Source organism: Anabrus simplex, chromosome 2, assembly GCF_040414725.1.
Source record: "Anabrus simplex isolate iqAnaSimp1 chromosome 2, ASM4041472v1, whole genome shotgun sequence".
Taxonomy (NCBI): domain Eukaryota; kingdom Metazoa; phylum Arthropoda; class Insecta; order Orthoptera; family Tettigoniidae; genus Anabrus; species Anabrus simplex.
In genome coordinates this window covers 751,643,998-751,667,767 of record NC_090266.1, presented here as the reverse complement: position 1 = coordinate 751,667,767, position 23,770 = coordinate 751,643,998, and the positions used below count along the sequence as shown (strand labels likewise).

General features: G+C 40.0%; 1 protein-coding gene across 2 annotated transcripts in view; it reads left to right on the top strand.

Annotated features, from left to right (window-relative positions):
• LOC136863097 (calmodulin) overlaps nucleotides 1-23,770 on the top strand; it is a 674,807-nt gene that overhangs the window by 337,748 nt on the left and 313,289 nt on the right. For both annotated transcript variants that reach the window (XM_068225857.1, XM_067139432.2), the window contains one exon: nucleotides 14,619-14,867. In XM_068225857.1, coding sequence (XP_068081958.1) covers nucleotides 14,619-14,867 — 249 coding nt within the window. The remainder of the gene's footprint in view (nucleotides 1-14,618; nucleotides 14,868-23,770) is intronic.

Below are 23,770 nucleotides of genomic sequence, written 5' to 3'. Positions count from 1 at the left end.
CGGTAAAGTGTTATGGGGGTAATTCATAGGATGGAGTGAGGTATATACCCTGTTGCAGATACGTGTGACGTGTTCATTCCAATTTAGGTTTTCATTTATAACAACACCTAGATTATTTACCGAGCTTTCATACGGAATTTTGGTACCAGATAGAGTGAGTGAAGGGATGTCTAAAGACTTTGTCATGTTTATTAATTTCGATTGTCCAACTATAATAGCTTTTGTCTTGGAGGGATTTATTAATATAGAGTTTTCACAAGCATATGATGATATATTTTGTAAGTCAGCATTCATTCTATCAGTTGCTAGACGAATATCTCCCAAATTTGTGTGATAATATATTTGGAGGTCGTCCGCATATATATAAAAATTACAATATTTCAGTCGAGGTGCTATGTCCTTTATGTATAAAATAAAAACCAATGGTCAAAGTACAGAACCTTGCGGTACTTCTGCGTGTTTTATTGCCCATTGAGAAGTGTTATTCTTTATAACGACTCGTTTTCTGCGGTTTGTGAGGTAAGAGCTAAAGAGTTGTAAAACAGTCTGATTTAGATGAAGGGATTTTAATTTGGCCAGAGCCGGCTGACTTTGAAATGTGGTATAACTTGTATAACGTACAAGGACTGTTAAAATGAGTTTTATTACGGTATGTGTAATTATCATGTAAAAATGTGTCTTCTTAAAGGCTCAAAATGGCCTGTATCTCCATCAGTCTGCGTGTGTTGGTTTGTAAGGAAGTGCCGTAGTAAGTTTCTAAACCACGTGCGGGAAATTTTCGGTGCATTTTCATATGTGATTCAGGTCAAATTTCACGTTTCGTGATAAACAATTTTATTTATAGAGTTCATTTTTGTGAAGTTAACAGTAACGGTATATTTTCTGCACATTATCTCCGCTAATTCAATCGCTATAATAATTAATTAATAATATTAACAATCAAATATGAATATAATAATTTTAGTAATCATCACCATATAATTAATTCGTAATGTAAATAAATATAAAATTGAGGAAGTAAAACTGGACTTTTTATAAGCATTTTTGTTACGGAACATCGTGCGGTAGGATGAACTGTCTACAGTGTGTCGTTCTCTTGAGGTCAAGAATTAAATGATTCTCTTTGAAAATTTTGTGTTGGAAAATTAGTTTGGGTAATATGAAATCACTTGTTGGGCTACATCTAACATACTCTGATATGTTTTGAGCAATTCGGAATGCCCCCTAGATGGTGATGATAAATTTGTAAGATAGGCTGTGCTAGGAAATGCCCCTGTAGTTATGATGACGAGATTTTGTTACAGTTTGTGTTGGAAATGCCTCTGTAATAAATAATTACGATGCATGAAATTTTGGAACAGGCTGTAGGAACAATGCCCCTGTGACGTGAAATATTTTTGTTTTACAGAGCTACTTTACGAGCTGAGAAGTGACCACGTCAATAAATGCATGATATGCCATTTAGTAGCAAGTGATGTTATCGCCAAAATTATGATCTTAAGTGAGAACGTCGGGCTATGTAATGTTAAGTAAATCAAAAACGTGTAGTAAAGAGCTTTAATCAAACAGACGAACAGAAAAAACCTGCCCCAGTACAAACAAAGGCTGCAGAACAACACGAATCGGATGAGTCACTTTCACTTACTCACTCAAATGCCTTACCGTCGCCACAAGTTAGCCAGGCAGCCTCACCGAACGACATATCCACACAGCAACAAATGCAGCTATCAAAACAAGATGAACACGAGCAACAACAAACATCCGATAATAGTAAACACAAGAATTAAGGTCATGTAGGAACAGAAATGTCTCTAATACACAACCTCTAACATGAAAATGTAAACACACCTGTCAACACTGAAGCGGATAATACAGTATAATAAATGCTAGGACATTAGAGAAAACAGGAGAGAGGGACACAAGTATTCACCCACTGAACAAGAGCGTTATTCAAGACACTGCGACTAATAGCATGCAAGAATCCGATGAGATCGAAACGGAAACCTCGAATCTTATGGAAATACAAGAGACGAGGTCAGGGAATCAAGAAAGCTTGAAGACAAATGAAGCACCAACCCAAGAAGTTGCCATTTCGAAAACACACAGGAAACACAGAAGCCATACAACGGGAGAGACCCTCGGCTACAGGGGAGTAGAGTAGGAGATAGACGATAGAGCCCCCCCCCCCATCTCCGTTGAATTTATTAGGAGAAGAAACATGCATACTTTCACGAGGATGCCGATAACATACATACTGATGACAATACATAAAAACTGTATTCAAACTGCAAGTAAACAGTCGCTTCTTAAACTGATTATTCTTGACCAGGACGTGGATATAGTTATGTTGCAAGAAGTGGCAACCGAAGACCTTGCTCCCATTCCTGGATACAATAAAATTATTAATGTTAACGAGCACAAACGCGGAGCAGCCATATACATGAAGGACAATATACCTTACTCGGACACAGCACTCCTGCCAAATTCTCGAGGAATCAGCATACATATTCGGGACTTAGTAACTGTAAATATCTGTGCCCCATCAGGCTCACAAGCAAGGACGCAAAGTTGGCTGTTCTATACCACTGAAATCTTTCCACTTATTTACAGACATAGAGAAAATATGATCCTTGGAGGGTGGTTTTAACGCAGTATTATCTCCCAAAGACCAAACAGAACAGTTCCAGGGATGTTCCGCACTATCTGGTTTAATAAAAGGGCTACGCCTAAAAACACAAGTGATTTGAAACAACAGAGTTCAGCTGGATATACGTATTATTACCAAGGTGGCGCTTCTCGACTAGATAGTATATATGACAGTGGGGGGACTGAAAGACCAAGTGAAGGAAACAGATGTATGCCCAGTGGAATTTTCAAACCATTGTGCTTTTATCTGTAAGATCCGACAACTTGAGTGGGGACCAAGACGCGGACAAGGAATTTGGAGGTTAAATTAATCTATTTTGAATAACATGGGCTTACAAGATTGATTTTTCGCTGAATGGCAACAAAGGAAAACATACATACCCCGATATAGAGATACTCTTGATTAGTGCCTGTTATACGCTAAGCCTCGCACGATCTCGCTATTGAAGACATGCAGTGCCTAGTGGAGAATGTAGTTAAACCAAACGACAGAATTCTATTATAAATGCTTAACCCTGGCACATATCGAAGAATACAGGAAACAAGAGCGCGCAGCTACTAACGATACAGCAAAGAAAAATGGAAGGTCTGAAAATTCAAGCGCAAGATCATCAAAATCTTGCCAACGAGTCTCGCTGCTTGATGATGATGCTTGTTGTTTAAAGGGGCCTAGCATCAAGTGTCATCGGCCCCCCAACGAGTCTCCTTCCAGTTACCACCTTATAAGGAATTGCAGGAGAGAACGTCAAAAATACATCCATCACATAGCAACAACTAATGGACAAATAACGAATAGTCCCGAAATAATTAACAATGAATAATGGATGATGAAGAGTCGCCCAACATCATAAATTACCAACACCCATTCTTTGATGGTATAAGAGGAAGAATTCAGCATAGGGAACAAGAAAGTTTGACGAAGACAGCACCGTAGTAGAAATCCATCAGGCAATACTACAAAGCTCACCGAACAAATCTCCTGGTCCCGATGGTCTAGGAGAGCTTTTTACATGAGATATTGGTCCATCATTAGTGATGAAATTGTTGCAGTAATGAATGATGCCTGTAACCCAGAAAAGAACATCGACAAGGTTAAAGAAGGCCTTGTGATCCTTCTTCCCAAGATGACAAATCCAACCAAATTATCTGACTTTCGGCCCATAACGCTCTTAAATTTCGGCTATAATCTATTAACTAAATGTGTGAAACAGATTCTAACTGCGTTTATGAAGGCCTCCACATCGGAACACCAATATCGTGCGAAACCAGGAAGATGTATAATAAATTCTATATGTGTTAATTCGGGATATTATACTCATTGTTCAACAATAAAAAGAAACTTCTAATATCACAACATTTTGACCACGCATTTGGCAAGCTGAACCACAAATATATTGAAACAGTAAATTCCCTTGGCTTTGACACTCGATTCACGACTCTCATGGGTAAAATTCTTAATGGAGGCTCCTCATAGATGAACATAAATGGTTATTTAACAAGGCCAATTCACATCCACAGAGGAGTACGACAATGGTGTCCGCTGTCTATGTTGATCTTTGTTCTCTCCCTAGAACCCGTTCTTACCTATCTACAGCAAACTTTCAGTACTAGTAATCTATATATTGTCGCATTCGCAAATGACGTTACTCTAGTATTAGGTCAAACCGTTGATATCCAGCATTTGTTCAAGGTAATCGAGGATTAAGGGAGATATTCCGGGGCTCAACTGAACCCAAAGAAGACAAAGGCGATGTGGATTGGGAAAACGGGCCGTGTCCAATTGGCACTTCCAGAGTGTGTAACATTAACACAAGAAATTATAATTCTGGGAATAACCAGCTTTAACAGTGTGCACAAGATGATCAAAAAGAACTGGGCCGATGCTCAGCATTCTGCAAGGGACATATTGCAATAGGTTAGGTATAGATCTTTCCTCTTGCAACAGATAATAATGTATGTGAATATATACAGCTTAAGCAAAATATGGTATCTGAGCCAAATCCTTTCCATGGCAAGGATGATTCGTAAACGTATAATTTCGGTTGTTGGTTGGTTCATTTTGCAAGGATCATTAATACGTCTTGCCAGAAGTACACTCACCTTACCTAAATCCCAGGGTGGGTTGGGACTAACCGACGTCAAAGAGAAATCAAAAACCTTGTTTCTAACAAGAAACATAAAGCTGTTTCACAGAACAGGGTATCATAAATCGAAGAATTCCGTCACGAGATGGTGCAGTATTCAACAGTGCATTAACCCACCAGCTTATTACGACATCCATAATCATGCACCTCACGCAAGATATCTGAGAGTCGAGTTAAGTTATATGCTAAAGGATGTCATCACATCTCCAAATGTCTCAACGAAAAAGGTTTATAATTGTATACTGTCTCAACAGTATTTAGCCCCTAACATAACGAAAGCAGCTATGAGAATCAACGGGAATCGAGTATGGAGGAATATCTCCAATCGCATAATTCCAGGCGCAAGACAGGAAAGTTAATATAATGTAATCCATGACATTATACCGACAAACAGCAGACTTCATCATAATCATATGATGGAGACGGATTTGTGCAACTTCTGACAACATAAAGACACAGTCCAACACAGACTTACGACTTGTGCAAAGATTCGACCGACATGGAATAAATTTAAACAGATGCTGAAGTGCATTGTCGGACGTCCGAACACATATATCGCACCTGATTGGGTGATCCACCAAACATTTAGTATACAACCACCACAACTGAACAGTGCTCTCGTGTTACTATTAGGTTATCTCGACTGTGTGCTGAAATATTCTGAGCCTTACAGTGAACTCGAAAGAATGTCCGTGATAAGTGACTATGTTTTAAAGTGAATCAGTGTCCGAAAAGGAAGAAATTGTTGGTAGAATATGTACAGCAGCAAAGTAGTGTTCTCTAAGTGTGAAATGCTGAAAGTGCCAAGGGAAAATTTTAAAAAATCCAGATAGACTGTATGAAAGTGTGATATGTGTTTGTGTGATTTATTCATTTGTTAATTCTTGTCATCTAGAGATGGGCTTTATTGTGATATTCTGAGACTTCAAATAATTCATGTACATTAGACGGTTTCTGTTGCGTTTTTAACTATCTAATTGTGTATCCATTTGTTAAACAGTTGAAATAATTTTCTGTATTAACTATTATATGTAAATGAATCAGATATGGAAGAAATAAAAAGATGCACTGAGGATACATCCCTGTCAAGTCTTTTTTGACTCAGCGTTGGTATTAATATTAATAGTACTGCTAGAAATAGGTATATTTCACGTAGAATAACAAAAAGGTTATTGGGCGAGAATGTTAAAGATCTGAACATTTTCACGTATTCCCTAAAGGTTTTCATATATTTTATTTCTGTAAATACCCCATTCCTTTAATCTAAAAGCGTTTTCTGCACGTCATTCCAAGAAGTAGCATAAATAATACATCACGGGGAGGACACCTTCCTAAACACTGCAGTCAGAAGTATCCCGCTAGACGTCTGGTAATTCCCTCGATCTTCCTCACTTAACTTTTAAATGAAACTAGTAAGAATTCCCAAGCCTTCGCACTCAGTTCCGCATACCAATGTAGATACGAGTCTCCTCAGGCACACTGTGGTTACACGTATGAAGCTCTGCTAATCAATGAAACCCATATCTTTGTTTCAGCAACAACTCGTCAATGCACAGGTTGTGCTGATGTTCTATACATCTCTGATATTACTTTTAGTATTTATCTTTTTTCGTGCAAAAGCAGTTGTATCTAACTAGTTCCCTTCCACTGGGAAAGAAATTACCACATATGGGTGTTTTATAAAAGTACACGTTTTCTTAATTGAATGATATCAATTTATGAACTAGAAGACAATCAACCGAAGTTGCCTTGTATCGCAATAAAAGTAAATTTGATTTGATATTAGTTGGCTATAAAAGAGCGTATCAAGTACTAGATGGCACGTTTTGTTATTATCCCAACACAACAAGAAGCTGTGTAAGAATATATATTGCTTAAAAGAATGTCCATTATGAATGAAAATTTCTGGTTTAGCAGTTTATTTTTTTAAATCTCCAGTTCACATTCATCACAACTCTACAAACTATGGACGTACTTTCTCCTAGTTTCACCCAAGTTTCGTATACAACGAAATCTCAAGTTCTCTAAAGGCTTTTCGAATGTACTTCTGTATAATTTCCACTAATGCATTTCGTTCTAATTTCCTTATGTCCTCATATAAACAGATCATTGTTCCGTTAGCACAGACGGTATTTTAAGGCGATAGTGCATAGAATAACGCAGTACTAACCAATGCAGCTTCTCTTGTCTAATCTTTTGGCAGGCGTACTTTCTGTCCGCTGCCAAGGACTAAGGTTAGCACAGTAGTACTCCCCTAGGCCTAGAAGGCGTATCTGAAAGAACTGCAATTTTGGGTAGGAGAAGTTTAATAAATGTATAATCCACACCTACTAACTAATGTGGGATTGAATGTTTTTAAGTTTTAATAACTCTTTAATAAGTTTAACAGATGGTCAAGCTAAATTATTTATAATTTGATAATTCATTGAGATACGCCCTTGTGGCCTAGGAAACGTCATTACACACCCGTTCATAAAGAGGTCTTAACTCAACAAAATGTTATGCGAGAACAATTTAACGTTAACATAAATAAAACATTTGAAGATATACGTTATTTAATTAAGCACAGGGTACACATTATAAATGTAAATTTGTAAAAATTTAAAATAAAATTGTTAAATATTGGTTTTTATGAATTAGAAAACAAAGATCAGGTAAGAAGTAACAATCTGAGCATTTGTGACACTAGAAAGTACTTCAGTTATTTACATCATATAATATAAACCACAAAGTTTATTGTCTTCTCAACACTCTGGGGTAGTTCCCAAAACTGTAACCGATTATTTTTAATGAGTCCGTCCGGCTCCTTGTCTAAATGGTTAGCGTGCTGGCCTTTGATCACAGGGGTCCCGGTTTCGATTCCCGGCAGGGTCTGGAAATTTAACCATCATAGGTTAATTTCGCTGGCACGGGGGCTGGATGTATGTGTCGTCTTCATCATCATTTCATCCTCATCATGACACGCAGGTCGCTACGGGCGTCAAATCAAAAGACCTGCACCTGGTGAGCCGAACATGTCCTCGGACACTCCAGGCACTAAAAGCCATGCGTCATTTCATTTTTTTCAACGAGACCTGCTAGTTTCTTGATAATATTCTTCTTTTTATCAACAGAAATTCCATTACACTTTCCTTGGCTTCTCGGGCCTGGTAGAATGTTGCACTTGGTCAGTTTAGCACTTAACATATTTAGTTCAACGAACTCAGATGCACTGAAGTTGTTTTTGTACTTTAATGTTTTCAAATCTCTTGTAAATACAACTTCTACCATACTTTGTAGATACGGTCTGGGTTGTGTGTCGGTCAGCTTATAAGTTGATGAATATTCTTCCCACCGAAAGACGTGTTTCAAATCCACAGGTGACACCTCTGTTTATGGCGGTGCATTTTTAAAAGCAGTGTCAAAATGTTGAAAATCATAGTGCGTGTTACCCATTCTTTGCATAGATCTCTCATCTCTATGATGGAACGAGTCAGCAGCCGTATAAGTATGGCCTGATTCAAAATATTTTAGAAGTAATTCTGAAGCAACAATCTATTCTGAATTAATCATGTACAGAAAAAAGTAATCAATTCTTTTTTGTGCTGAATAGTTGTCAAGCCAGAGAGAAATGTACTTTGTGTCTTGCTTTGATAATGATTTGAACATATCAAGGCGTGGTAACATTTACTTTCTCCATATCTGCACAATATACAGTATTAAAACATTTTACCTTTGTCTACCAAGTAGCCAATAAGAGACTTATCTGCTCTCTCTTTGTGATTTCGCCACGTTTTACGCACTTCATACGATTCACAAATAGTTGAAAACATAAAAAATATCAAATACACTTTTCCATAAGCGACAGCCATTCACAACAACAACAAAACCTCAACTGCTTGTTGGCGGAGAACAACTGGGTTTCCCTAGAATAATAGTCATATATCTTAGTTACTAAGTTTGCTTAGATAGATGACAGTCCGTCTATCGTTCGGTGGTAGAGTAACAAAGACCGAGTTCTGACATTCTGGCTAAGGAAACTGAGATAGAGGCAAATTCCTTAGGATTTTGGCAGTTTATTTTTTGATAAGCGTGTAACTTTCTGCCGTTTCTATATAAGATACCGTCTTCTTGCTCCGGTAGCGCTCCAACAGTGCTAAGCAGGTATTTTTTAATAAATGAGATACGCCTTTTAGGCTCAGGAGGACAGAGTAGCACGGCTGGTGGAATACTGCTTTGAGGGACGGGAACATAACTGAGAAAATAAATGGGTTACAATTAGCCATCCTGTATGTGATTTACAATGTTTCTCACATGTCCAAGCCTGATGATCTATAATATAAAGGTTGTAGGAAAAATGATATTCAGTAATTACTGAGAGTGATACAGGGTATCACAACAATTAAAGTGAAGATGGGCAGCAAACATCTTGGTGGAATCATGAAGTGGGGGCAGCTTGTAAACGTAAAAGAAAGACGTTACAGAAATGGCTCCAAGCAAAGATTGACGGAGACAGGAAATTGCTCGTAGATGAAAGAAACAGAGCGAAACAAAGAATTGCTGAATCCAAGAAGTCATGGGAAGATTTTGGTAATAACCATGAAAGGCTAGGCCAAGTGGCGGGGAGATCTTTCTGGATAGTATTAAAGAATCCTAAAAAGGAAATTAATTGTGGTTTGGGTAAATCAGGTAAACTCATAGTAGATCCCATGGTATCACTAGAGAGGTGGAAGGAATATTTTGAGAATCTTCTCAGCATAAAAGGAAATCTTTCTATTGACGCGATGAACAACCGAACTTATGGCGAGGAGGAAAATAATGTTCGTGAAATTACGCTTGGCGAAGTGGAAACGGACCATCACAGAAAGTGTTGGAAACCGTGATTTCGATGCACCAGCCGGTTGCTGTTACATGTCTGCGCGTGCGCACCGCCCGAGTTCGTCGTTGTGTGATTGAGTGAGAGAAGCTGACGTGTTCAGTGACCAGTTGAACGCAGCACAAAATTGTGCTCACGATAAAACAGCGCCTGTTCATTGTTGACTGTTATGCGAAGCACGATTCGTGGAAAACCTGTGCACAACTCTTTAAGTGTTTAACTGTTTAAGACTGGAAGTGTTTTGACAAAACCTCCAGCAAAGTGTGTAATGCAATCCTCAGTGGCAGAATGGCGTGAAAGTGGTCCCGTAGCGAATAAAATCCGTAATTATCCGAAAAGAGTTCGAACACCAGAAAACATTGCTCGAGTGAAGGAAAGCTTGGAACGAGGTCCGGTGAAATCTCAACGCCATTTCGCTTGTGATCACCTGGCACCACAGGTGATCCATAATGAGAACGACCTTCCAGAACAGACAGTTATATTTTTATTTTGTATCTAGAGAAGACATATGACAGAGTACCGATCGAGAAAATGTTAGCCGTACCCAAGAGGCTTCTGAAGATAAATACACACATACAAGTAGTTACTTATGACAATTCCTTTAACATCATGTACATTATGAATAACACAACACTGACATACCGTACAGAAATATGCAAGTAAATAAATACCACATGCAATAGGCTTCTTTCTGATGAACAACTTTGCCTAAATAAGTAGTAACAGGACTATTAAGAGAGACAGATAGAAAATAAAAAGTAATGTTATGTAAATAGCAGTTTACCTGGTAAGTTTACTTGCTGTTGAGCTTAAGACGGTGGCGATGGCTTGTTTCATTCCAGCTTGTATCTATGTCATACTTTCATATTTGTGTACTCCTGTTTTTATGTGACTCCCTCTCATACAGATTCTGATGTTTCCGTCAGCTTCCGCTTCAAACGCTAGCAGTGCACCGCGTCCGGTTACGAATGAACGTACCACATCCACTTCTAAATTCAAACCTTATTCCTTGAGAAACCATTCACGTGAACAGTCGAGATTATCTTCTGATAATGCAGAGCAAAGTTCTCTGCGAAACGTAAAGAATTTCACCGTATTTTCTTGACACAACATATGGACAAAAGCCTATATGATAATTCTCGTTTAGTTTCCAAAAACATTGTCGCCGGGTGGAGGTAAGATTCACATTCATACACCTACATACAGCAAGCTAAAACTGTTAGAACAGGGATCCGTTGACGGGATCAGGATGGATTCAAAACTTCGTCCGCGATAACCGAAGTACCAGATACAGTGGCACTGTATTTTCATTTCCAGCTGTAACTCGCCCTTGCCGCGAGTCAGTTCGATCTGTCTGTTCTTGTTACTCACCTATTAGAGATCTCCAATTAGGACTACACTGGTGTCAAAGTCACACAGTGGACTATGAAATTAACATCGACTTCCGTTAATTTGATAGCCAAAGCTAATTGCTTTCCGTCCAGACCAGCATTGATCGGTAGCCCTGGTACTAATCTCATTCTCCAAAGCTGTGAAATTACTTTAGAAACTAGGAACTATTGTGTCAGCTTGAGTTTCCGCACTACAAAGTTATATCCCTAGTCCATCACTACCACTACAGTGGATTTCGAGTATTAATGCCGTGAATGGAAAATGCTTTGAAATATCTGCCCCATTTTCTGATATTTTCACAGTACAACCACATTACAGGAAACAAGCTCATCCTTTGAAATCCGTATTAAAATATGTCTCCTCCCACACTTGTGGGGTTGCAGGTGCGAACCGTGTCGCACATGTGGACATGGTCCTGTTTTATGGTCGGATGCCCTTCCTAACGCCAACCGCACGTGGAGAGATGTAATCACAATTGCGTGTTCCTGTGGTGGTTGGTAGGGTGGTGTGTTGTCTTAAAATGAATAGGTAAGTTTTGGGACAAACACAAATACCCAGTCCCCGAGCCAGAATAATTAACCAGACGTGACAAAATACCCGAAACGGCCGGAAATTGAACACGGACCCTCTGAACCAAAGGCCTCAACACTGACCATTCATCCAGGGAGTCGTACACGGAGTGAAACATAATCTTCGTTGATGTTGTTATTTTTTTTTTTACAGATAATAGAACTTCCTATCTTAATTCAAAGAGCCTTGTAAGTAGTTTACTCCATGAGATCCAGCGAACTTCAGAATGCAAGAAAAGCTGCTTGTCCTCGTTACCCGCTTCATCGCAAATTATTGAAAACAGTCTGCTAATCAGAGGCCTTTCTTTAATAAAAAAATATTATTTTAACGCAGCTCTGTCAATTTAGATCACATACCTCTTCCTGCAAAGGCTTCTCTTTGAATGAAACCGTTAATATAAATAATATCGGGGAGACCGTCTCTGACTTTAGCTACAACGCCACTTTGTCTACCTGTTAACGCACGAGCACCGTCCGAACGAAAACCCACGCAGCTCTCTAGTCAATTTCATCCTCCTGCGTATATTCATTGAGAACTTCAAAAATATGTTCCTCAGTTGAAACGAGTTAACAAAGTCTTGGGAAATAACTTGTCTTCATGAATGTCCATATTAAACTCTGCCTGACGTAATAGAGCAATAGACCCATATTGTGTTTCGTCTGAAACATCCGTTGTTTCGTCTATCTGCTATCTGCATTCCTATCAGAATAAAATAACTTTCTGGTAGTCTACTTATAAAAATGAGATTCTGTATTATCACACATGTCATTAATGTGGAGAGTAACTGTATCGTCTGAGTGTGTGTTAAATCTATATCCCTTGAAAACAATTCATAAAACATTGTTTTAACCACATATTTTGCCGCTGGAAGTATTAATATTCCCTTTAGAACTGGGTTTCGCGCTCTTCACGATACGAAGACTAAGAATATTAAGTTTCTTTGGCCGTTTTATTTGTCGAACTTACTTCAGAAACAACTCTGATTTATTTGTTGAGTTTTTGTGCACATCGGCGAAACCAAGAGTTTTACCATTCATGCTTGCGCATTTCATTTCTAAATGTCATTTCAATTTTGCGGGTTTCATACACGCGTTCGAAAGCACATCATAATACACAACGAACTAGAATTTTAATTCACCTTCATCACCACGCTAAGTAAATCTTAATTTCAAATCATTCTTATCCTGTTTCCGTATTGGTTTTGATCAGTTACCATTAGATATTCCTGTAATAGCACTAACTTCGCTGATACTGATATCAGATTCACTCTCAGATTCTGCACTATTATCACCGCCTACATGAAGTGTGTCGGGATCACGTTCCTTTTCTTCAATGTTCCAGTTCGTAGCAAATTCTCCATTATGTATATGGTGCACTATTTAACAGCTATCGAAACTAGGAGAGGCAAAGCAATAAAATTACCGAACTGTGTGCAGCATATGATTTCATGTAATAAAAATAAAATATTTGCAACGGCAATCCCCTTTCTTTGTTGGTGAGTCGAGAAGAGAGACAACAATAAAAATGACATATAGGTCTACAGCACATGTTTACATGTGAGAAACTGTAGCAACAGTAATTCCTGTTAATTGTAGAACAGATAGTGTCCTAAATTTCATAAAATGTCAATCCTGAAATATAAAGAGAAAGGTGCAAGCTGTGCGGAATTTCCAAACTGTATAAGGCGATAAATAGTGCTGAATATTTATTTTCTGAAAGGAAACATTTGGAACGGGTAACACGTTACTTTGCGGTTCTCAAGCATAGTGTGTTACTCTTTCATTTATCTCGGGCTAATGCGCTGTTTCACCAAATGCATGTTCATTCTCGGAGGACCACAAATGTAGACCTCGAAGACCACTTGTGGTCAGCAGACCATAGTTGACAATAGCTGTTCTTCAATAATGATTTGGAGGGCAGGCTGGTGGATATCAGTGGGATTGGCAGATTGAAATATAATATCATTCTCTGGCTCAGTCAAGAAAGCGATAGACAGTTACCTCCAACTTAATAACCGTAGTATTCTTCTGCAGTGACGCCAAGGCTTTCTATGAGAGCTGATAACGGAATTGTATGGGTTAACTCAACAAACATACAATGTTTAGGAATCCGTGAGCTTTAGTAGGTACATGGAACGTTTACTGTAACTTGAACAAGGTGTGCACTCCAGTTCAGATCAACTAAATGTCCTTTCCAGCGTAATGGCAGGAATAACTCTCAGCGGCAGGTAATCACGAAAAACACCTCTTCAATCCTTTCGTTTAGAAATTGAATTTATAACACTTATAAACCCGCAGCATCGACTGAAACGTTTAAAAACACGTATTTGTAAATACATGCGATGTTTTGTTTGTAGTTTTCCTCGTATTATGCCCGGGCTTCAGGCTGATTGTATCAGTGCCTTGTTTTTTGATGTTTTATTTCCCATTAGCACTGTATTTCCAAGGCACGTCCTGCATTTGCATTTAATCCTTTTGATACTGTTCTGCTGTCTCAACACGTCTTACCTTCCTTCCTTCCTTCCTTCCTTCCTCCCTTCCTCCCTCAGAACCCACGTATTTTAATTATGAATAATGCCAGACTCAACTAGATGTCCTGGGTTAGAATTTGTATAGCCTGAGTAAATTTGAGTTGCGCATGGTAGCCGCCTTGCACTGTAGCCCCGGCCCAGCTCCCAGATTTAGTCCCGTAAGAGCAATATATATGCACATAGCCTCTGACTCAGCCCCTGAGAGATAGTCCCATAAGAGCAATGTATACGCATTAGACCCTGGCCCAGCTCCCATAGTTAGTCCCGTACGAGCAAGTTATACCCATTCGGCTATGTCCCAGGTTCGGCTTATTTAACTACCACGTTGGTTCCTATAGAACCTTAATGTTCAGTGCGATGTTTGGTACCTCCGTCAACAAATACAGTCTCATATCTATTTGATTGTTGCATGCATCGAGAGTATTATTAGAACATGTTTGGGATAATCTGCAGTATTATATTATTCTGTATATTTTTACAGGCCCGCAACAAACCCGCAGATGGAGGTGGCCACGTCAACCAGAAGGGACAAGCAGGACAGAAGACTCCAGTGGCTTCACAGAAGTCCGGTCAAGCTAAGGCGGCTCAGAAACCAGCACAAAAGCCTCCAACAGCGCAGAAGGGCCAGGTAAAAACTCAGCCCAAAGCAGCAAGTGTAAAGACCGTTGGCAAGAAAAATAAGAAGGGACAACGCCATCAGCAGCACGATCTGATTGTGACCATCAACCTGGTGAGTAAAAAAACATACTCTCTCTTAATATAAGTGACGGAAAAGTTGTAAATCACTTCACAAATTATTTGCTGACAGAGAAGGAAGAAAACAAGAGATAAATGTGATTTTGCTCACAATGGATGAATTCTACCGTTATTTTCACTTTCTATAGACTATAGACATATTTTTAAAAATATAAATCACGGACATCATCCCGTGATATTACTATACACTCCCTCTTCAATATCAGGTGACCGTACAATAGAACATATTGCTGCTTGCTATATTATTGACTTGCGTGATTACTAACCAAAATGATAAATGAAGTAGAAATTACAAAGTTGGTATAATAGACCACTGACCGTAAAGTATGACAAAGATGCAGTAATTGTGACAGTTTACTTAGTATACAAAAGGACACACAAACTTTGGGCGTGAAAGGCTAGTGTCGGAAAATAATCGTTGCAATGGAGTTCACTTTAGTCCCCTTCATATTCGTGATATTAATTAATACACTACATGGATGAGAATATTTATTGATAGTTGCCTTTTATATGTAATTTACTTAAACACTCAATATATTTCAATTATTGTAAACAACCGAGCTAAATTTAATGTAGTGAAATGTGCGTTATTGCCGTTTTCATGGAATAAACCTCCAACTATATTTAAGTACAAGTTAGGATAAGTTAGATTAGTATCCGAGTATGATGTTGTTCGACGAAATGTTTAGTTTCACCCTACGAATACGGAAGCTGCTGTAGGTGCTGAATTATGCAAGACTCCGGAAATCATGATCATAAATGTGAAAATATTTCAGAACACAAAAAATCCATCCGTCTCTACAGTACCATAGTCGGATCTAAATTATAATACGCGTGCATGGTGCAGCGTTCCAAATGTCAGATAAACGTGCCGGAAACTCATAGAATTCAAGACGTGATACAAGCTTATTTCTAAGTGATAGATTTAGAAACTCGGAACGCGAAGAACAAAATTTCCGTACGAAATTATGAATCATATTATGGATATTCTCCAGTTTTCCTTATTCTGTTTATTTATGTTTCACGAATAGACTTCGAAACAAACGTAACATTGCAAATTAATTCGGAACATCCTCCTACGAAAATATTACCCTCAACATTCTGTACGATATCCATGACACTACAGTTCAGAAAAATTACACCTTATATTTCTGTGCCTATTTATTATGCAAAGCAGTGAAATAAAATTATAAAGTAAACAGAAACAGCAATATCTTTTTTTTGCTATTGGCTTTACGTCGCACCGACACAGATATGTCTTATGGCGACGATGGGACAGGAAAGGGCTAGGACTGGGAAGGAAGCGGCCGTGGCATTAATTAAGGTACAGCCCCAGCATTTGCCTGGTGTGAAAGTGGGAAACCACGGAAAACCATCTTCAGGGCTGCCGACAGTGGGATTCGAACCTACTACCTCCCGAATACTGGATACTGGCCGCACTTAAGCGACTGCAGCTATCGAGCTCGGTCAGCAATATTTAATGAAGGTAGCACGGTCTCAGGGGAAAATTATCAACTTCCAGATTCCGATACGAATTAGACTGCTTCATCGAGCACCATATAACGAACTTACTTCAGAAACAACTTTGATTTATTTGTTGAGTTTTTCTGCACATCGGCGAAAACAAGGGCTTCACCATTCATGCTTGCGCATTCCATTTCTAAATGTCATTTCAATTTTGCGGGTTTCATACACGCATTCGAAAGCACATCGTAATACACAACGAACTAAGATTTTATTTCACCTTCATTGCTGCTTGAAGCACTCCAGTTCCGCAGCCTTAATTTCATCAACATAACGAAAGCGCTTGCCCTTCGCAAATTTCTTGAGATGCCTGTATAAATGTTGACAGGTCAGGGCTGTAGGGTGGTCAAGAACCACCCATTGTTTCTTCACTAATGCCGTAGCACGGCTCTCAAAGCACGAAGGCGCGCGTTGTCATGATGAATAATGAAACCATACGACAACGCTGCAAAATATTAAATCACACCTGGTTGATCATTTTTTTGATGGATTCGCAATCGCCAACTGTCTACATAGCCCAACGACCTACTGTAACTGCCAACTCCTGCTCGAGAATGATGGAATATAATTGATTCCCTTGCGACAGACGTGTTTTCCGGTGTATAAGACGCAGTTTTATACCCTTAAGATAGGCCTTAAAATTGCGGTGAGTCTTATACAACGAAAGTACAAATTAGTTGTACTTTTCTCTTTCTTTCGAAGCCTTATGTGCTATCTGTTAAATTCCAAGATCGTGGACGCGTGTACCCTCTTGATATCCCAGGAACTTTGTTCAACCAGATGACGCAACAGCGTCCTGACTTCTCACACAATACGGGCAGTCGTAGGGGGAATTCTGTTAAAGCGATCTCAACAGAATGATCAGTTAATGTGTTAAGTTTACCAGTGTATGTATAGTGTGGGTTCATTGTTAAGGTATTTAATCATTGAGAATACTAACAGGTGACGTTCATATATCGCAATCTATAAATTGCAGGTTGCGAAATGTGCATAGGAACATGGAAATAGGAACTCTGAAAGGACTTTGGACCATTGCCAATAGCAAGAATGATTAGATCATCGGGTGTCAGAAAGACATTTTGAACAAACTGTGTAAAGGGAAACGCGCAAATCGTGAATAGCATGCCAAGTGACCGGAAATAGACACTAATGTGTTGAAATGGGTTCAAGGAAATCGAAGCTAGTCAATCATTAATGGAAGTGGAACGGCTGTAGTGCTGGCTGTCACCAGTCCGAGTATCGTCGTGTTCGGTACGGACCTATAGTACTAACTGGAGTACTGCATGTGTACCGATGTGGAGTGAGTGAGGGGAACTGGATAAAAGTAGTGCTGGTTATCGTCAGTGTCCCATTGGAGCGGAGTACTGTGTGTGTGTGTGTGTGTGTGTGTGTGTGTGTGTGTGTGTGTGTGTGTGTGTGTGTGTGTGTGTGTGTGTGTGTGTGTGTGTGTGTGTGTGTGTGTGTGTGTGTGTGTGTGTGTGTGTGTGTGTGTGTGTGTGTGTGTGTGTGTGTGTGTGTGTGTGTGTGTGTGTGTGTTACCGTGGACAGTAGACTAAGTTGGAGTCTGTGTGTGGAATTGTTGGTGTTAGTAGAGTTGGAGCAGTGTTAAGTGTCGTTGTTGTGAGGAATATTGTAGTGCTGGTTAGCATTGTTATGTTTTTGCTGTTACGTGACCGCTGATTTTAATGTTGAGCAGCCACGTGAATTGATTGCATTGACTGTGTGAGTAGCGGATTTTCCCTGGATTCGAGTCAAGGAACAGTCGTAGTGCATTGTTGTGGTCAGTAGTTCTGTGTTCAAACCTCTCAGCGTGCAGCTGTTGATTGAAGTGACTGAAAGTGTGGAGCCAAAGGGAAAGGTGAAGCCTATCAGTGAGGGTTGTAGCCTGTAACAGGTAAAGACTACCCAGTTGGATTCCTGCTATGAGAGACTTGTAAACAGAGAGGAATTAGTGGAGTGTGGTCATTCATGGTTGAATGTTATTGTGTGTGTATTGTGCATATGTGTGTAATGCTCATCCTAGAATTAAATTAGACCTATGCATCAGACAGTGTTTTATTCCTAAGAAAATTGGTTTCAGAAATGGGAAGGTCATCGGCCCACACGGAAATGGAGGCTCAGTTAAGTGCACTCTTCGATATCATGATGAAGAAATGGAGAAGGTCGAAGAGTCAGACGATTGTGTTGAAGATGGGGGAATATGTGAAAGAAGACCAGATGATGATGCAGAAGACGATGTAGAAGAAGAAGGAAGAAATTCTGAAGAAGCCGAAAGAAGGCTACAAAATGAGACAATGGGAAAGTCTCAAGAAAGCTCCGGGAAGATGGAAAACGCCAGAAGCGGATAGCAGGAAGCCGAGAGAGGTTGATAAATGAGATGGGAGACGGCCAGAAGAAGACAGGGGACGGCTGGAAGAAGATGAAGGAAAGCCAGAAGGAGAAGAAAGACGGATGAAAACACAAGAGGGCCAGAATATGATAAAAGATGGCTTTAAGAAGACGGAAGATGACCATAAGATGATGGAAGGATGCCAGAGGAAAATGGATGTCGCCCAGAAGATTAAAGGCGGACAGAAGGGGATGGAAGAAAGACAAAATAATTTCAGAGATGGCCAGAAAAAGGAGGAGGACGGCCAGAAGAAGACGAAAGATGACCAGATGAGGACATAAGATGGCCAAAAGATGATGAAAGAAGAAAGGAAGAAGACGGAGTTAAAGATGGGAGCCGGACTGAAAAAGATCAAGGAGAGTCTCCACGGTTAATAGTGCATTCTGCAGGACAACACTCTGTCCCGAAGACCTTGCCCAGGAGACTCCGTGTTCTTTTGAAGGAAGGGAGAGCGAGCACGAAGTTCTCTGTAGGAGGACCAACGTCGAATTTGAGGAACTCTGGAGCCGTGACACCTAAATTGCAACGCAGACGGACGGAGATCGTCATCTGCCACTCTTCCCCTTTATTTTCCGGTCTGAAGTGCACGAGGGCACGGGTTTTGCACCAGCGAGGACGCCGTTTGGAAGAGAGCTGCACCTCCCAGTGGATTTAGCGTTAAACTGACCTGACGACTATTCTGTCCCGACCGAACATTTCTGCCTGAATCTGCCAAGGAGACTAGAGGATGTACACGCTGCTGTCCGAAAGAGATCGAGAGTAGAGAGTGACCAACTGAAGGCACGATACGACCAACGATTGGGCACTAACGAAAATCGGGGACACGACATAGAGTGGCTTGTCCCTCAAGCTCCAGAAGGCGTGGGATGGCCCTTACCGCGTTCCGAGGGGAATAAATGACTCCATCTATCGAATACGACAGAGACCTAGGTGCAAGATGAAGGTGGTACATTTTGACCGATCGGTTCCTTATCAAGGAACAGGTGAGAATTGCGAATTTCACAATGTTACGTGCCAGCCCTGTTGTAGAGCTCTTCAGTGTTTCTTGGAAGAGATGAATAAGCCATGCATGGGACCACCCAGCCGACCCGAGAAGATGCCGCGGCCTGTCCATCTTTTGTTCTTTTCGTCTGCTTTACCCGTGCGCCTTCTAGAACATGAAGCGAGAATGTTTCGTCTCCGACCGAGCCTGGAAGTTTCTAGTATTCAATCATCAGCGCATAAAAAGGAGGCTAGCCGCGAACAGTCAGTCAGAAATGGGAATGGGACGGCAGTAATTCTGGTTCTCGTCTGCCCGAGCAACATCGCGTGCTGAGTGGAGTACACTATGTGTACTGGCTTGGAGTACTGACTGTACTGTATGTTTACCGAGATTGGAGCTGGACGGCAGTAGCACGGTTTATCGTCAGTGTCTCATTGGAGTCAGAGCATCATCGTTTACTGAGTGCGGTACTGTCCGTGCACTGCCTTGGAGTACTGTGTGTGTACTACCGTGGACTGCAGTCCGATTTGGAGTCTGTGTGTGGAATTGTTGGGGTGAGTAGAATTGGACCAGAGTTAATTGCCCTTGTGAGTAATATTGAAGTGCTGGTTAATACTTTTGCATTGCTGTTACGTGAACGCTGTTTTTAATGTTGAATTGTTCACTGTGTGGAGCGGCCAATTCGTGAGTTGACTGTGTTGACGGTGTGAGTCGCAGTGTTATGTCCAGTAGTCCTGTGTTCAAAACTGCCTGTGTGCAGCTGTTGAGTGAGGAAACTGAACGTGCTGAGCGAAAGAGAAAGGTGAAGCCTGTGAATGAGGATTATAGCCTGTACCAGGTAAAGACTGCCCAGCTGAAGTCCTGCTGTTAGAGACTTGTAAATAGACAGTAATTAGTGGAGTGTCGTCCGTTAATAAAGGTTAAATACAATTGTGTGTAGATGTGTGTACTAATTCTGTCCCTCTAGAACTAAATTAGATCTATAAAATAGACATTGTTGTATTTGTAACAAACAGACGAAAGTACAATAGAAGGAGAGGCCAGTCATGCCCTCCATGCCTCCAGGTCCGGGTCTGACTCACTAACCTCTTCCAGGAAATACCGATGTGGGCTAGGACGGGGCTAACGATCGTTTGGACACATAACAGTATTAATAGTCCTAACTTGTAGACACATCTACATATATATAACAACTTGTCCTGACTGACGGATTCATCATCGCCGAGACAAAACTACTGGACACAAAGGAATGAAATTTTGAGGATACATTTATATTACAATGTAGGTGCTTGCTAAGGGAAGATTTTTGGATATTCCGTCACTAAGGGCGTGAAAAGGATGGTTAATTTTTAAAATGAGCATAAACCAAACAAATGGCACTACAGCCCTTGAAGGGCCTTGGCCTACCAAGCGACCGCTGCTCAGCCCGAAGGCCTGCAGATTACGAGTTGTCGTGTGCTCAACATGACGAATCTTTCCGGCCGTTATTCTTGGCTTTCTAGACCGGAGCCGCCATCTCACCGTCAGATAGCTCCTCAATTCTAATAACGTAGGCTGAGTAGACCTCGAACCAGCCCTCAGGTCCAGGTAAAAAAAGTTTACTGATGTAAAAATTCGTATTAAGAATCTCCTTTAAAAATAAAGAGACACGCTTTTTTTCAGAAAATCCCACTAGCAACGGTGAAAAAGGGGTTGAATGCCTTTAATGAGGATACTTATATCTCAGAAACTGAAGATATTACAGACCTGAAAATTGGTATTTTGAATCTCCTTTAAAAATAAAGAAACGCGTTGAACCCTTGACTTACCATTCCATCGTTGGTCGGCCACAGCTGCTGCAGTAGAGCAATATCGAACTCTTAAATCTTGGGGTCGTAGCGGGAATAAATCGGTCACGATCTTAACCAAACGATGGGGTTCGGAAAAAAAGCCTAACTACTTGAAATGAGGAAAAAATATGTGCTTACTAACGTTTATTGAATCAATTGACAGCACCAAAAAGTCATTTATATAAAATCCTTGATCAAGAAAAATTTAATTATTTAATGTTTCAAACGCAGTCACATTGCATGGCGTTAGTTATATTAATTAGAGTATCGAAGAATTTTCTTGGGAGAAAAGTAGAAATATCACAGATTAATTGACAGCGAAACTGAAAAGTGAAAAGAAAACCTGAAAATCGGGCACCTATTGATCCAAACGAACAGAGAATTAATCCACACGATCCGTGGAAAGTCTGACCTTCAACAAATAGAGTTCCAGATATACTCTTAATTAAGGTTATCCACCAATCGGATATGGAAAAACCCGCCGAATGGACCCTTGATCGAACCAAATTGACTATCAGTTGCTTTGGATAGGTTGGGAAATATTATTGGAAAGCATGGTGTTCATTACAAGTTAACAGCAGCATTCACAATTGAAAATAAAATTCCACGATGTATTATCATCTCGTGACACCCTTAAGTTATAAAATAATCCCGATGCTGAAACGTGCATCACCCAAACAGCTGTTCAGAAGGAACCAACAACAACACGATCCGAGACGATCTTACGTTACGTCGTTCTGAAGGAAGAAAACTGCGAAATGCAGGAAATACTTATTCATCACGCATTTAGAAGAAATGCCAAACGCTGAAGTTAAATTAAAAAGTGGTACATCACTTGAAAAATATTATTACAAAACCGACTTTTAGGTTATAAACGATTACGTTAAGTTTAACAAAATTACAAGTCCACATGGTAAAATAAAATAAAAATACAAGAGTTCTTTCCTTTACAACAATGACTAGCATTACAGAGCCATCTACTTATTGTTTGTCCCCAACAAACTACCTACAAAGTTATTGATCGACCACAATCAACTACGCATTGTGAAAATGAAAGAACGACAAACATTGAAAATAAAATATATATCCGGCTGACGAATCGAACCCGCATTCGTAACTCAAGTCTCACACAAATAAGCTGAGTGTCAACACACACACTAGCAAACAAACGGACGTCAGAACGACAAAACTATTAAGTCCGTAACAAAAATAAAATACTGAAGTTCAATGAACTCAAACAGGCGTAGCGAACTGCAACTATTCAATCACCGTTAGCTCAGTACCCAATATTGGACAACCCTCACGTTCATGCCACTAGTGGTTCCATAATCTTAGGTAAACACCTTCCAGCTGGTAAGGGCTGTGCCGAGGCATGGCCTCAATGTTACTTAACTAACACTCTTCGCATTCCATACACTACTGCAGACACTACCATCGCTCATGTCACTTCGCAAAAATATCTAATCTAAGACTTGAGTATATACAGCGGACATCCTAAACCTATCGTCGGGCCTACCTAATGTATACACACCCTAACACAAACCTCTATGTACATACACACACCTTCCTAAACCTATCGTTGAGCGTGAACTGGGACGTCTCATTATCAGTATACTCCTAGGATAACATGTGACGTCCTAAATCTATTGTCGAGCGGAAATTGGGTAGTATACGCTTCCTCTAGAATGTCAGGCGAAATCGTAACTTCAAACACACTCTTAGATATTTTAGCTGTAAACCTTGTCGAAACTAATAGCACGCAATGAAACAAATCTTGCCACAGAATGAACGCAAGTCGGGAAATGAAACTGAGTCCCTATCTTGTTAATAAACCGTGAAATTGAAAATGAATAACGCGTGGCAAGCAATCCACAATTCAAACACGATCTCGACATACACAATGAAGTTCGGAAAAATAATAATGACTTTCAACACACGTCTAACATTACGTGAATATCGCCAAAAAAAGTAATCATCACCACCGCTAAAATCCACAATGTAATTCTAGGGTGAGGCCCTCAAAACACCTATCATCTCACTATTCCAAACCTCCATATCCACTAACTATACAGTGAAGCGAAATTCAATGAATCCGCACAGCCAAACTATCGCTTTAAGAACGTTCAATATCTCATCCCACAATGTTTCCGATT